Source organism: Nerophis lumbriciformis, linkage group LG02 (assembly GCF_033978685.3).
Source record: "Nerophis lumbriciformis linkage group LG02, RoL_Nlum_v2.1, whole genome shotgun sequence".
Taxonomy (NCBI): Eukaryota; Metazoa; Chordata; class Actinopteri; order Syngnathiformes; family Syngnathidae; genus Nerophis; species Nerophis lumbriciformis.
The window spans coordinates 62750001-62764340 of NC_084549.2; the positions used below are offsets into that span (position 1 = coordinate 62750001).

General features: G+C 38.8%; 1 protein-coding gene across 1 annotated transcript in view; it reads left to right on the forward strand.

Moving 5' to 3' along the window:
• The window catches only part of ddx43 (DEAD (Asp-Glu-Ala-Asp) box polypeptide 43), a 23617-nt gene extending 9277 nt beyond the window's left edge, over nt 1-14340 (forward strand). The window contains exons 7-17 of the mRNA XM_061966207.1: nt 1081-1199; nt 1266-1376; nt 1447-1588; nt 5473-5573; nt 5640-5727; nt 5869-5996; nt 6186-6295; nt 6361-6499; nt 6575-6662; nt 13924-14097; nt 14180-14340. Of these exons, the coding sequence (XP_061822191.1) occupies nt 1081-1199; nt 1266-1376; nt 1447-1588; nt 5473-5573; nt 5640-5727; nt 5869-5996; nt 6186-6295; nt 6361-6499; nt 6575-6662; nt 13924-14079 (1182 nt within the window). The 3' untranslated portion in view covers nt 14080-14097; nt 14180-14340. The remainder of the gene's footprint in view (nt 1-1080; nt 1200-1265; nt 1377-1446; nt 1589-5472; nt 5574-5639; nt 5728-5868; nt 5997-6185; nt 6296-6360; nt 6500-6574; nt 6663-13923; nt 14098-14179) is intronic.

A 14340-nucleotide genomic window follows, 5' to 3' on the forward strand; every position in this document is an offset into this window, starting at 1 on the left:
AAACTAGTTGCAATTTTAGTCTGCAAATCACTTGCTGGCAACTCGTCCGCAAATCTCTAGCCGGTAACTAGTCTGCTATTTTAGTCTACAAATCGCTAGCTGGCAACTTGCCTGCGATTTTAATCCGCAAATCATTAGGTGGCAACTAGCTTGCAATTTTAGTCCCCAGGTGGCTTGCTGGCAATAGGTCGGCGATTTTAGTCCGCAAATCGCTAGCTGGCAACTAGTCAGCAAATTGCTAGCTGGCAATTAGTCTGCGATTTTAATCTGCAAATTGTTAGGTGGCAACTAGCTTGCAATTTTAGTCCCCAGATGGCTCGCTGGCAAAAGGTCAGCGATTTTAGTCCGCAAATTGCTAGCTGGCAACTTGTCTGCGATTTTAGTCTGCAAATTGCTAGCTGGCAACTTGTTTGCGGTTTTAGTCCGCAAATCGCTAGCTGGCAACTTGTCTGCGATTTTAGTCCGCAAATTGCCAGCTGGCAACTTGTCTGTAGTTTTAGTCTGCTGATGGCTTGCTGGCAACAGATCGGCGATTTTAGTCTGCAAATCGCTAGCTAGCAGCTGGCAAGCTAACTCTTAAATGGCAGCTAGAGTGCTTATCGCTAGCTGGCAACTAGTCCCCTAATCGCTAGTTGGCAACTACAGTGCTAACCGCTAGCTATGTTAAATGGTAACATGAATACAATAAAGTAGTTAAGTTTTTATTTTAAAAGTGCAAGGTACAGTGAGTAGGTTGTCCATGCTAATGACATAGACACGACAAAGGAGTTTGTACAATGCAGCAATATATAACATATTCATTTCATTAACATGATCACCCCTCTTGTAACTAAGTAATAGCGGGGGCAACCTTACACAAAATAATGAGAACGACTCCAAAAAATATGTAAATATTTCCTGAAATTTCAGTCAAACAGCAGAATAGAAGTGATGGGACAGGACAAGAATGTACAGTGTAAGAGGGACCTAGAATTACACCAGAGACCAGCGTTGTACGAATAAGTTAGTGTTGAATGTGTCCTATGATCACCTTGTGAAAAGTGTTAGTTTTTTTCCTTTTACAATGGCTGCTGTCATCAGTCTCAGGCGTGGCCGGTGCTGCTTAGCGGGGAGGACCTGATCGCCATCGCTCAGACAGGAACAGGAAAGACTTTGGCCTACCTGCTGCCGGGATTTGTCCACATGGACGGACAGCCCATGTGAGCACCAGAAGTGTTTGCCGCTTTATCGCTGCCAAGTCCTCACTGTGCGTGTGTGCTTCCTAGTCCTCGCTGTCAGCGGGACGGCCCGGGCATGTTGGTGCTGACTCCCACCAGAGAGTTGGCCCTGCAGATTGAAGAAGAGTGCAGCAAGTACCGCTACAAAGGCTACAAGAGGTCACCATGCTATTGCTGACGTACATTATCCATGATGTGCACTTTACCTCAAGCTCTTCTCTTTATTCAGCATTTGCATTTACGGAGGAGGAGACCGGAGGAGCCAAATCAATCTCGTGAAAAGCGGCGTGGACATCGTGATAGCCACCCCAGGACGACTAAACGATCTACAAATGAATGAGCTCATCACTCTTCACTCCATCACCTACTTGGTTTGCTGTGTCACTTTTTATTCATACTATTGACCTTTTTTACATGTCGTTAGATGTGTAACTACTTTGTTTGTTCCAGCTCAGGTCATAGTTTGTATACTGCTAGAGTGCAGGAAATAACCATAAATCAATGTGTCCAAATTGTGTCGCCTACAGCTGCATAGTGCATACAAGTTTATTTTTTAAAGGATGTGGGGGGTTGAAGGCCATAATTAATCCCAAATACTAAGAAAATATATACTGTATTTATTTTTTACTGTACGTTAAAAAACAAACAGCTTTTTGTTCACTCAGTTTTGTGTTAGTATCAGCATTTCAACGTTTTCTCCTTAAAGAAGAACTGCACTTTTTGGGGGGAATTTTGTCTATTATTCACAATCTTTATGTTAGACAGGAACACATATGGTGTTCTTTTGTATGCATTATAACATGCAGGCATGTGATTTTTCCGTCTAAAGTCGGAATTCCGTCTTTTTTAATCTCGGGAAAAAAATAATAATTATCTCCCGTTTTTCCGGTTTTTTTCCGACCCTAAATCAAGATTCGAGACGTAGTTTATATTACGCCGTAGTTGATTGGTCGATATGTTCCTTGTGACCAATCAGGACATCTGTTATGAATGATGACGTTAATAACGTCATCATTCATAATGGTTATTACCGCCATTTTCCATATGTAAACGATGTCGGTTCTCGAGAGAAAGGACGCTTTACGAGTAAAAGAAATTGATAAACATGTCAAAAATAAGTTTCGATGGGACTGGAAGGAAAGGGAAATCACTGATACTGTTGGGATGAAGGAAGTTACGACTTTGTTCGGTGATTTTATTCGGAAAATCAATCGTCCCGGAAAGGTTTTGTGCATGTGGTGTCATGATAATATTGACTATGGATCACGAGGTTTCAAGGCTTTGGAAGTACATGCGAAACACCAAAAACATATGAAACAACTTGAAGCAAGGAAAACAAACTTTTCACTAGCTGGTACTTTTGGATGTCAACCGAAAGTGAGCAAACCTTACGGACTTCATCCTTTGTTTACATCAACAACTGCCGTAGACATCGAGAGGAAAGATCCACCCAAACAACCCACTTCAGTTGCAGACAGGGTTGTTAATAATGAGGTAAGCTAAAAAATATTTGCTTGCAAAATACGCATGTTTGTTTTAAATATTAACCAATTATTGCTTTGCGAAATATAAATGGGTTTTTCTAAAAATAAAAAGCCACGTGAAAATATATTATGAAATTACAGAAAATTCAAAGAGTCGCATTATTGATTACAGCTAACAATTTATTTGCAATAAATTTGCACATAATACTACTTTGTAATATTAAGTTCTTATGTAGTCTCTTGAAACAATATTGTCAGTGGTGTAACAATCTTGAAGGTAAATATTTTCACACTTGTTTCATGCAATATGTCAGTGTCCTCACATTATTATTATTTCCTATTTTCAAATATGAGTAAACAATACTAAACATGTTTAATTATTTTCATAAATTTCTATCCTATTTTGGCGAAAAGAATGAAATGTTTACATTTGGTATTTTGTTATATTTATAACTAAACTTGTAGGCAATTAGGCATATACATTAAAACTGTGAATTGTTATTAGTGATAATAACACTGATCAATGTGACACCTGTGGATGTGAAATGAACACAAGATGTAAATATTAGTGACTAAATACTGTTGGGACTGAACCATATACAGTGATTCATTAGGATAATTGGGTTATGTATGTTCTATTAATGATGTTTTCATGTCTTTAAACACTAAAATATTTTCTTCAAATGGTGCTGTCTTTGTTAATTTTAGCATGTTAAATTGGTGAAAAACCAGGAGCTTCGGGGGGCATCGCCCCCCTTGTCCCCCCAACAGGGCACCGCCCTGGACCTGGCCTTCGTTCCCCAGATCCCCGGAAATGTTTTCAGTCTTTTTCATTGTGGTCAAATCACATGCCTGAACTTGTAAATAAACACTAGCAAAAGTCAGCTAGCAACGTAACTAATGGGTGTAATCTATTGCGCCCATAAAGCCCTCTAAAAAAACCCGCTAATTATACTTGATTTACATGTCGCGACCTGATTATTAACCAAGAATTGGCAATATTGTTATAAGCACTAACAATGAGGTACTACTTTTTGCAGCGCCGTGATCACAAAGAGCTAACTAGCTTATGCTGCTATATTGACATACTGGGCTGCTGCATCGCCTCTGTTGGTGAAAGTTAGTTCTAGATTATAAATCATGCCTCTCCCTTATATAGTAGGAAGTTGTTGCCATAAACCGAGAACTTGGTCAACTTTGATGTGCAATTTATGCTGCGTTTAAGTTACCTCGGAAGTTGGAAGTCGGAGCTGGGAACAACGTCACAGCTGAGTTGTGATCATTACAGTTACGAGGTCGGAAATAAAGATAGCCACATCCACGAAAGCTATTTTTGCGCTTGCCTTGTCTGAATACAAACAACTTATGTGAAAATTGGACTCTTTCTACACTACAGTGATGTTACCATATTTAAACGTACAATACATTGTATATGGCTGATTTACTGATTTAAAGCTAACCAGAAGTGCTAACGTATATTATAGAAGCGGACATCACTGGGTTGGTGAGAATTTGGGGACTTTACGAGCCCTCGAGGGGCGCTCCAGTTTAAATTCCGACTAGGAACTTGGAAATTCGGACTTCTCAGTACAAATGGAACGCATTATTAGACCCGGAGGTGGCGAGAAAGACACGACGGCGCTCCTTTGCGTCACTTTTTTTTTTTAATACCTGCGTAAGGATTTCGCGGACTTGCCGGCAACTTGAGGGTTACAGGTTCAATTCCAGCTTCTGCCATCCTAGTCACTGGCGTTGTGTCCTTGGGCAAAACACGTTACCCTTGCCCCCAGTGCCACTCACACTGGTTTAAATGTAGCTTAAACGGCTCGCCCCCCATCACACGGTCGTTGGATTAGAGAGGTTCTCTACAATCTAAAACTGGAAAAACGTAGGTTTTCGCTAAAAGGCTCGGCTCAAGCGTTTGAAAGCTCATGGAGTCCTTTCTTGCTGAATGTCAACGCAGACGCAGATGAGGAATAATCTCCCTTTCATTTATTATTATTATTATTTATTTTTCTTTTTTTTTCTTTTAGTTTTTTCTCTCTCTCCTTTCAGCCTGTTTGTCTGTCTCTGGCCTCGAATGTGTGTATGTATGTGTGTGTGTGTGTGTGTGTGTGTGTGTGTGTGTGTGTGTGTGTGTGTGTGTGTGTGTGTGTGTGTGTGTGTGTGTGTGTGTGTGTGTGTGTGTGTGTGTGAGAATGTGTCTGTCTTTGTCGTCTTACTTGTTATATGATTGTGCCATATGCCCCTTGTTGGTGTGACCTGAGTGGGGTGGGTGGATGGGTGGTTTGGGTTTTAAGGGAAAGGGTGTGAATAATTTACTGACTTTAAAATTGTACTGTTTCGACTTGCACTTTTTTCTGTCTATTTGAAAATGCCAATAAAAAAATTTGGATTAAATGTAGCTTTACTATATAAAGTATTTTGAGTCCCTTGAGAGAAAGCATCATATAAATATAATTCACTTCACTAGACTAATTCTTCCTTTAAACGGTAAGATATAATCATCCCACCAGTCAGCGTTCCAGTGAGAGCAGACATTGTACAGTAAGTGATTGTTTTATTAGGTTCATTTTTGGTTTAGCACTCAGCAATATTGCTACATGATGCTTAGTGTTTCACTTAAGCTGGATCTGTTTTGTTCAACACATTTTATGGGATCTATTTTTTTCTACCGAGACTGTCGAGTTAACAAAGCAGGTTTATTTTTTTGTATTAACTTATTTTAAATTCTAATGCTTGAAACTTCTCGTAATGGTTTGGAAACAAAGGTTCTGGACGAAGCAGACCGGATGCTCGACATGGGTTTCGAACCACAGATCATGAAAATTCTTCTGGACATCCGTCCTGACCGACAGACTGTGATGACCAGGTATGAAACACATCAAGTCACTTTATTTTCCTACCATTCACCCGCTTATCATGTGACTTATTTCAGTGCCACTTGGCCCCAAGGTGTGAGACGTCTGGCTAAATCCTATCTCAAAAACCCCATGATGGTGTATGTTGGCACCTTAGACTTGGCTGTAAGCAAAGACAACCTCAAAACAAAAAACAATCTCACATTTGATAGCTTTTGTTCCATACAACTTCATTAGAATGTTCAAAGTCTTCGAAGAGCATCTTGAAGTGTATTATTGACATGTCTTGTGTGGGGGCTCACCCAGGCTGTGGGCACTGTGGAGCAGACTGTGCTGGTCGTCCAGGACGAAGACAAGAAGTCCTACTTGTTTGGCTTCATCAGGAACATGCTGCCAGAGGATAAAGTCCTCGTCTTTGTTGGCAAGAAGAGTGTGTAAGTCTGGTGCAGAAGTTACATTACAAACCTCAAACTGTCACTTTTGGCACCAAAAATGTTTTTCAGTCTTTGTTTTGAATGCACTTCAGATGACTTGTGTGGAGTTGCACATCATCATTATGTATATTGGTAATAGGAGTTCATTTGGATGCCTGATACTTTGACTTTCTTTGTGTGCAATCTTAGGTGTGATGACCTGGCCAGTGACTTGTGTCTCCATGGTCTGGCTGTCCAAAGTCTCCATGGCGACCGTGAGCAGTGGGATCGGGAGGAGGCACTGAAGGACTTTAAGGGGGGTAAATGACCAGAGCGCTAGCACAAAATGAAGAACTTTGGGATTTTTAAAATTTTTGCCTGCCAGGTCGAGTTCGTATCCTGGTGGCAACAGACTTGGCATCCCGTGGGTTGGACGTCCACGACATCACGCACGTCTTCAACTTTGATTTCCCGCGAAACATTGAGGAGTACGTGCACCGTGTGGGCCGAACTGGACGAGCGGGGTGAGGGCGGGCACTTCTCAAAATCTTCATTTTATGCCTTTTTTGCAAGTTTTTCATAATGTATTGATGATCCAGACGCTCTGGGGCTGCTGTTACCTTGGTAACAAGAGACAACTGGAGGATGGCACCTGAGCTGATTCCCATCTTGGAGCGGTCCGCACAGGTCGGCAAACGTATACTGCTAAATCTTGGTGTGCTCGTACTTTGTGATACTATGTATCAAAAATGTATGCAGTGATGGACAGCCTAACCTCGCGTGGCGGTAGCATCGCTCCTTTTTGAACCATATATGTAGCTTAGCTATTTTTACACCCATGTAGTGACATAGTGTCCTATCAAATGCTAAACAGAAAGAAAATGGACTGCCAATCCAGGGCGTGGGGACAAAAACTACAGAAAAAATGCATGATGATCGGTTAGTGTACTAGGAGTGTCAAAAAAATTTAGTTTCAGATTAATCAGGATTCTTATTTGTAATGATTCTTAATTGATTAAAAAAAAAATGTAATTTTTCATTTTTTTTTATTTTTTAAAAATAATGTCTTTTTTAATCTGTCCTGTCAGGCGAATCATATTGCTGATGTAGATGCCCATTTTTGCTGTACATATTTACTTTAGAAAAGAGAAGTGTTCAATACTTCTCTTCTTGCCTTATTTGTATTTGACTTTATTAAATGTTTGGAAAGCATTTTATTAAACAAAAACATTTTTCTTTTAGGTAATATAGAAATTGATCAGAACTTATTTTATGGAGGAATGCAGTTAATCATAGAACTGGCACCCAATTTTATTCAAAAAAAAAAAAGAAAAAGATTTTGAATCTAGAATCGATTCTGAATCAAATTGTTACCCCAAGAGTCAAATCGAATTTTGTGATGCCCAAAGATTCCCAGCACTGTGGTTTACATATGATGAGTCATGATTTGGCATGATTGGAGCAAACAGTACGGGCAGGCCAATCAGGAAAGATAGGGCGGGTCATGATGCTTCAAAACCAGCAAGCAAAATCATAACACCCAGCCCGCACAGCCAGCCAAATGACAACAAGGGACAGAGAGAAGCTGACGACTCGAAAAGAAAACATACTTCCCTAAATTTGTACATGGCACCGCAACTTTGGAAGTTAAAAGAATAATAAAAAGCCATACACAGGGCATGTTTCCAGTTTGTGTTTATTATAGTAAACAATCAAACTGAAATTTTTTTGTCTGCCTATTTGTTTTGTGGAAAAATGTACATTAAGTTGATATATATTATTATATATATATGTGTGTGTGTGTGTGTGTGTGTGTGTGTGTGTGTGTGTGTGTGTGTGTGTGTGTGTGTGTGTGTGTGTGTGTGTGTATATATGTATATGTATATATAAATTATTAGGGCTTTCAAATTTAACGCAATAATAACGCGTTAACTATAAGTTCCTTTAACGGTGTTAATTTTTTTAACGCGCAATTAATGTTTTTGACCCTTGGCCCGTTACGTAGTTTGGGGAAATGTTTACTGGCATCCAGTTACTGTTGAGGCACAGGCTTGAAAATAGCTCGCCGAACTGCACTAAGAAAGGGCATACCTGCCAACTTTTGAAATCAGAAAAACCTAGTAGCCAGGGTCCAGGGGCCGCAGGCCCTGGTAGGTCCAGGACAAAGTCCTGGTGGGGGGTTCCTTCGCCCCCCGACGCAAAATGATTATTAGCATTCAGACAGGTTAAAATGTTGCTAAAACCATCACTTTTCTATCAGTCACAGTGACTTTTCAAAACAAAAATATTACAGCAAAAATCATATGGGTTGATTGACATGTTTATTCTGTAAGCTAACTTCAATAGTTTGAAATTATTTTGACAGTTAATGCCAGTTATCCTGTCAACCTTTCACAAGACTTCAATTTGTTAATTGAAAGTATAAACAGTATAAACACTTTTTACAGTAAACAAATGGTAAAACAGTACTAAACAATTCCATTAAAAAAAAAAATTGGTGTCATTATTAACTTTCTGTCCAAGCTTGTATAATCTACTGCCTTGTTCAATTGTAAAAAATATTCTGTGCCTAAAATTCACATTTCTATCACAATTATCATACTGTAAACATGGTAAGCTAACTTCATTAGAATTAATAGTCCTGTCAATAGCATGGAATTACAATTCAAATGTAGTTTTTTTGTAAACCTTTCAAAAGAATTCAAAATATGAAAAATTAATGAAAATTAATTTAAGCCATCAGACACTTGAAAAGTGGCACATCACATCTCTAATGTAATCATTTTAACTTTTCAACAGAAATAGCACTGCAAAAATATTAAGGACATACTTCTGTATTTTGGTAGTTATGCTGTCAACATTTCACAAGATTTCTTCAACTTGGACTTGAAAGCATAAATAGTATAAACACTTTTAACAGTATAACAGTACTAAACAATTCCAATAGATAACATTGGTGTCATTACCTTTTTGTTTGCTCAATTATTGCCTCCGTAAATAAAACTTTGGCATTTATCACATCCAAAGAATCTGTTTGGGCGACGAAAAACGTTGAACGTTTTCCACTTGTATCGCTAGCAACGGCATTAGACTTGTGTTTTTTTGTCCCAACGTGGTCTTTTACATCGCTAATTCCTCCGTGTCCGATCGAAACATCTTGTCTGCACAAGGTGCAATTCGCGTAGTTTTCACCCTTTTTGGAACGGATAATTATTCCCGGATAGGCTTTTGAATATTCTTCACGGAATGACTGCAGTTTCCTTTTCGGTTTAAGACTCGTATGCGATTTTTCTCCGGCTGATTCCATGATCGTTCGCTTGTTTGGAAACAATGGCAACTGGTGCCTCGGGCTTGGCAGCGGTGCTATAAATAGCCTCGCGCATGGCATTCGGAATGGCTCAATAGGAAGTTACGGGAAGCACTGGTAGGGCTGGGCGATATGACTAAAAAATGTATCACGATATAAGTGTTTCATATCAGTCGATATCGATAATTATTGATTAAAAAAAAAAAAAATTCTAAATAAAGACCAGGAGAAAAAAGGCTGAATTTAAATACTTTTATTTTAAATATAAGTAGGTAGCATGTCCTTCGCTAATTGATCCACCACTGCATCTGTTATTTCTTTATAACGTTTTGAATTTTTGTCATATGGCACTGCTGCCGAGTATCTCTCGATGGTGGTCTGTTGTTGCCGCTTCGGTGCTGTTCCACTTGCACCGGCTGATGTAGATGGTTGTGGTTGTTTGTTACTGCTGTACTCCAGCGGGTGAGAGCGGCTCAGGTGGTAAAATAAGTTTGTCGTGTCCCCAGACTTGGTCGGGACGACGACCTTGCAAAGTTTGCAGACAGTATTACTCTGATTCGTATCGGACTTAAAAAATCCAAAATACTGCCAAACTGGTGACGTGACGTTTCCTTTTTTATTTACAATTTCCTCTCGTGCCGCCGCACTCATATTCCCGTTTTGTTTCACTCCTCGTCGTCAGCTCGCCGTTGTTGCTTTTTTTTTTTCCTGTTAGCATTTCCCAGAATGCCTTGCGGTTCAGGCTCGGCCGTGATAGGTTGAGAGGCCAAAGCCCTTCCTCTGCCTACACCCCCCAGAATGCCGTGCGGTTCCGGCTCGGCATTTCTTCCTATTTTTTCTAACAGAACTCAGTGAAATTATCGAACGTTCTATCGACCCCATTTTCTATTGATATTGATCACATGTCTATCGCGATATATATTGTTATTGTTTTATCGCCCAGCCCTAGGAAGCAGTGTCGATTGTCATTGTTGTTACGCGATTTCGTGAATAAAACTTTAAAAAAAAAAAAAAAAATTGAATTAATGAAAAACCGTATTTTTTATCACTGCAACCGTAACCCGGAATAGGTTGATGAAAACGTACTAATTACGGGAAAACCGGAGTAGTTGGCAGGTATGAAAGGGGGACCTTATGAAAAAATCAGGGGCCGTATTTATCAAGCGTCTTAGAGTGCCATTTTACACTTAAGTCCTGAGAATTTGCGAAATTTAGTCCTACTCTCAAACTTAAGAATAAAAGCTATTTATCAACTTTCTTAAGTCTAAGAATCACTCCTACTCTCCACGATATTTAAGAGACCTTCGGAGGTGTCCTAAGTGGTTAGGAGTTGCCAGCGGGGGATGGCACTGAGGCGAGAGAGACGCCCGCGAACGTTCAGGGAGCGGAAGGATGTCCTGGCTTTGTTTGATGACGAGCAGCTGATCAAACGGTATCGTTTAGACAGAGCGGGTATTATATTTGTCACAGATTTAAAGGGACATCATCTCATCAGCAACATCATGCAGCAGAGCTTTCACAGCAGAACTAAAGGTCATCACAATGCTTCGATATCTCGCCATGAATTGGAAAGAAAAGGAAACATTTATTTTTGATTCATTGCCAATATTGTTTGTTTGTTTTGTATTATTTTGTAGTTTATTGTCAAAATATACACTCCCATTGTCCACTTAAATATTTCTAAGATATTTCTTTATTCTTAGACAAGGGATTCCCTTCCATGATTGGTCATTTCTATGGACACAGAAATTACGTCACCTAAAATTCCGTTTACGGCACATAGTAATGTCGTAATTCAGCTCTGAGTGTGACACTTAAGATTCAGTCCTACACTTTGCTGAAAGTGTGAGTAAGACGCTTGATAACTAACTTTTAAGTGCAGCTTTTAGCGAAGAATTTCTTTACTCATAAGTCAACTCTTAGCAGACTTCTTAGGAGTAATTCTAAGACGCTTGATAAATACGGCCCCAGATCTAAAGCCATGGCAAGTCTATCTCCAGAGAAGACGAGACAATTTTACCTTCAATCGGCGTGAGACTGCATCATTGAAGCGAATGCTGAGCGCACATTGTTGCTTGAAGTGAAGAGACGCTTCACGTCCGTGTTTGGTTTACAGTTAAGTGTATTGAAAACATAAAATGTAGATTGTTACTCGAACTGTTTAAGTAAGATGGAATATACGCTCAGCAGAAACAAAGATGGTAGAAAGGAAGTCTAAAATCACTTTTATCTGGGATTTACGTCAAAACATGTCAAGTCTTTTCTCATACCAATCACACACGTCCGGTTGGCGGCTTCACACTAATAGCGCTACTCTTCACATCCAGTCTAACCAACAAAAAATTGAAAAATCGTCTTACATTACGATCATGCTATTCTGTTATTCTGTGATAGTTCTACCTAAATAAATGTTTTTTGGCAGATTGAAGTTAAGTGTATTGTTATGGCAGCAGTGATATGAAGGAGTAAGACTCTTGGAACAAACTCGCCTTCTTCTTCGCTACCACTGAGATGAGGTCTAATCTGCCCAAATTGGGTAATTACAGTTAACTACACATCATTACCGTCGCTATGGTATATTTGTTTATAACCTGTTCTGATTGATAGTCCACAATTGCATAATGTTTAACAGGCTGAATATTAAATTGTATTATTACATAGGTAGAGAAGGTTAAAACATTGTCATGCAGAGATAAGAATGCTATTAACTTGCACTACTCTGCAGAAGTTTGGGGCAATAATTACATAAGCACACTATATCCACTCATCATCCTGCAGAAGAAAGAAATAAGGGTCATTCATAAAACAGGATATAGTGATCACACAAATAAATTTTTCTTACATTCAAAACTATTGAAATTTTAAGATCTTTTGGAAATACAAACAGTACAAATTATATATAAAGCAAAAAACAATTCACTGCCTGGGAATGTGCAAAAGTTTATCACTGAAAGGGATAATTCCAAATACGCACAACACGAAGAAGCTTTTGTGTTTCAATATGTGGGGTTATAAACTGGAACATTTTTAATGCGGAACTGAAAGAATGTCCAACCTTAATTTTGTTTAAAAAAAAAAAAAAAACGAAACAAAGACATGATTTTCAATATGTACAAGGAATGAGGGTTTCTAGTAATCACAGTGTTTACATTATTTATTTATATCATCAATCAATGTTTATTTATATAGCCCTAAATCACAAGTGTCTCAAAGGGCTGCACAAGCCACAACGACATCCTCGGTACAAAGCCCACATAAGGGCAAGGAAAAACTCACCCCAGTGGGACGTCGATGTGAATGACTATGAGAAACCTTGGAGAGGACCGCATATGTGGGTAACCCCCCCCCCCCCCCCCTCTAGGGGAGACCGAATGCAATGGATGTCGAGTGGGTCTGACATAATATTGTGAGAGTCCAGTCCATAGTGGATCCAACATAATAGTAAGAGTCCAGTCCATAGTGGGGCCAGCAGGACACCATCCCGAGCGGAGACGGGTCAGCAGCGCAGAGATATATTTTTATTATTTGGGAAGGTATTTATTAGTTGGTGTTACCATCAATTAGTATTTATATTCATGTGACTATAAACAGAACGTGTATATTGTACATATGTACTGTATTTTTGTGCCAAAGAAAAGTGATTAAAGTGGGTAAAAGATTGATATGTTGTAATAAGACCGGTACATATATAATAATATTGATGATAAGAAAGTTAGTTATTTGCTTTATAAAATGGGGGTGGGAGTAAATAAGTTTAGTTTCTTCCCACTCATTTTTGGATATGAAAAAAGTAACCATTATGTATTGTTTTCATTTTGTATGTGTTTTCATTGTGAAATTTTAGTTTTTATTTCTGTACCTTACTGTAATGTTATCAAGATGATTTCGTTTTTTCATTTTTTTCTTTTGTTTTGTTTTTAACATGCTCAAAATTAACTACCACTACTCCTAACTTGTACAACATGTAAAGTACAGAATATCAGAAACATTTATTCATGTATCAAAATTATCACCTAACATCTTTGACAATCAAAGCATGATCTTAACAATCCACATGTAAACATTGGAGTGTAGCTCCTCTCTTCTAAGTGCAAGTGCTCCTGAAGCATGAATACAAATTCTGTATTCCGACAAAATAGGAATTCTGGCAAGACACCAATGCATGCACTGTAGGTATTTTTTAGGTTCTCTTTAAAACGTGTTTATATACTTTTCGTGTTGAGTTGTTTCATAATGTTTTATTATGAAAATTAAATTAAAGTATTATTATGAAATTTAATTAATTTCCTTAAAGCAAATTAATTGTCCAGTCATGGTAATAAAAACTTAAATTATCTGTCAAGGGTACAGTTACTAATGACGAAAAATTATATATTTCTGCGAATCGCGATTAATTTTGAGTTAACTATGAACAATGCGATTAATTGTGATTAGATATTTTAATCGTTTGATAGCCCTAATAATTATATTTGTACTGTTGGTGTAGCAAGCTTCTTTTCCTGTGTTTTGCTACAATTCTCCGGGGATAGCTTCCGCTGTAGCTGAGGCTGAGCTACATTAAATCAAGAGTAACTAGTAGCTGAGTTTCCTACATTTTCCAAGTAGCTTGCCCGCCACTGAATGTATGTCGTTTCATGGCAGGAGGTCCCCGTAGAGCTGGTCCAAATGGCGGATCGATACGAGAAGCACAAGAAGGAGAAGGCGATGTACAGTCCGAGGGATGGAGGCGGAGGAGAACGAGGAGGCAGAGATGGAAGACGCGGCAACAGAGATCGTAGTCAAAATTGGGGATTCTAACCCATCTTCCGCTTCAAAGTGAGTCAGCTCATCGTGCACAGGTATCGAGGGGTTTGTGGTACCTCATAGTAAGTCTCCATCACTTTGGTTTTCTCAACAGAACACAACAGAAGCTGAAGCCTGATGTTGTAATTTACGTACAGTTGATGCCTTATTTTTGACGAGCTCTATTTTCTTAGCAACCGATATGTTTAAACTTCTGTACGTTTATTCTGACGTAGTTTATTTACATTCCGTATTTTGTTCAATAAAGACACATTT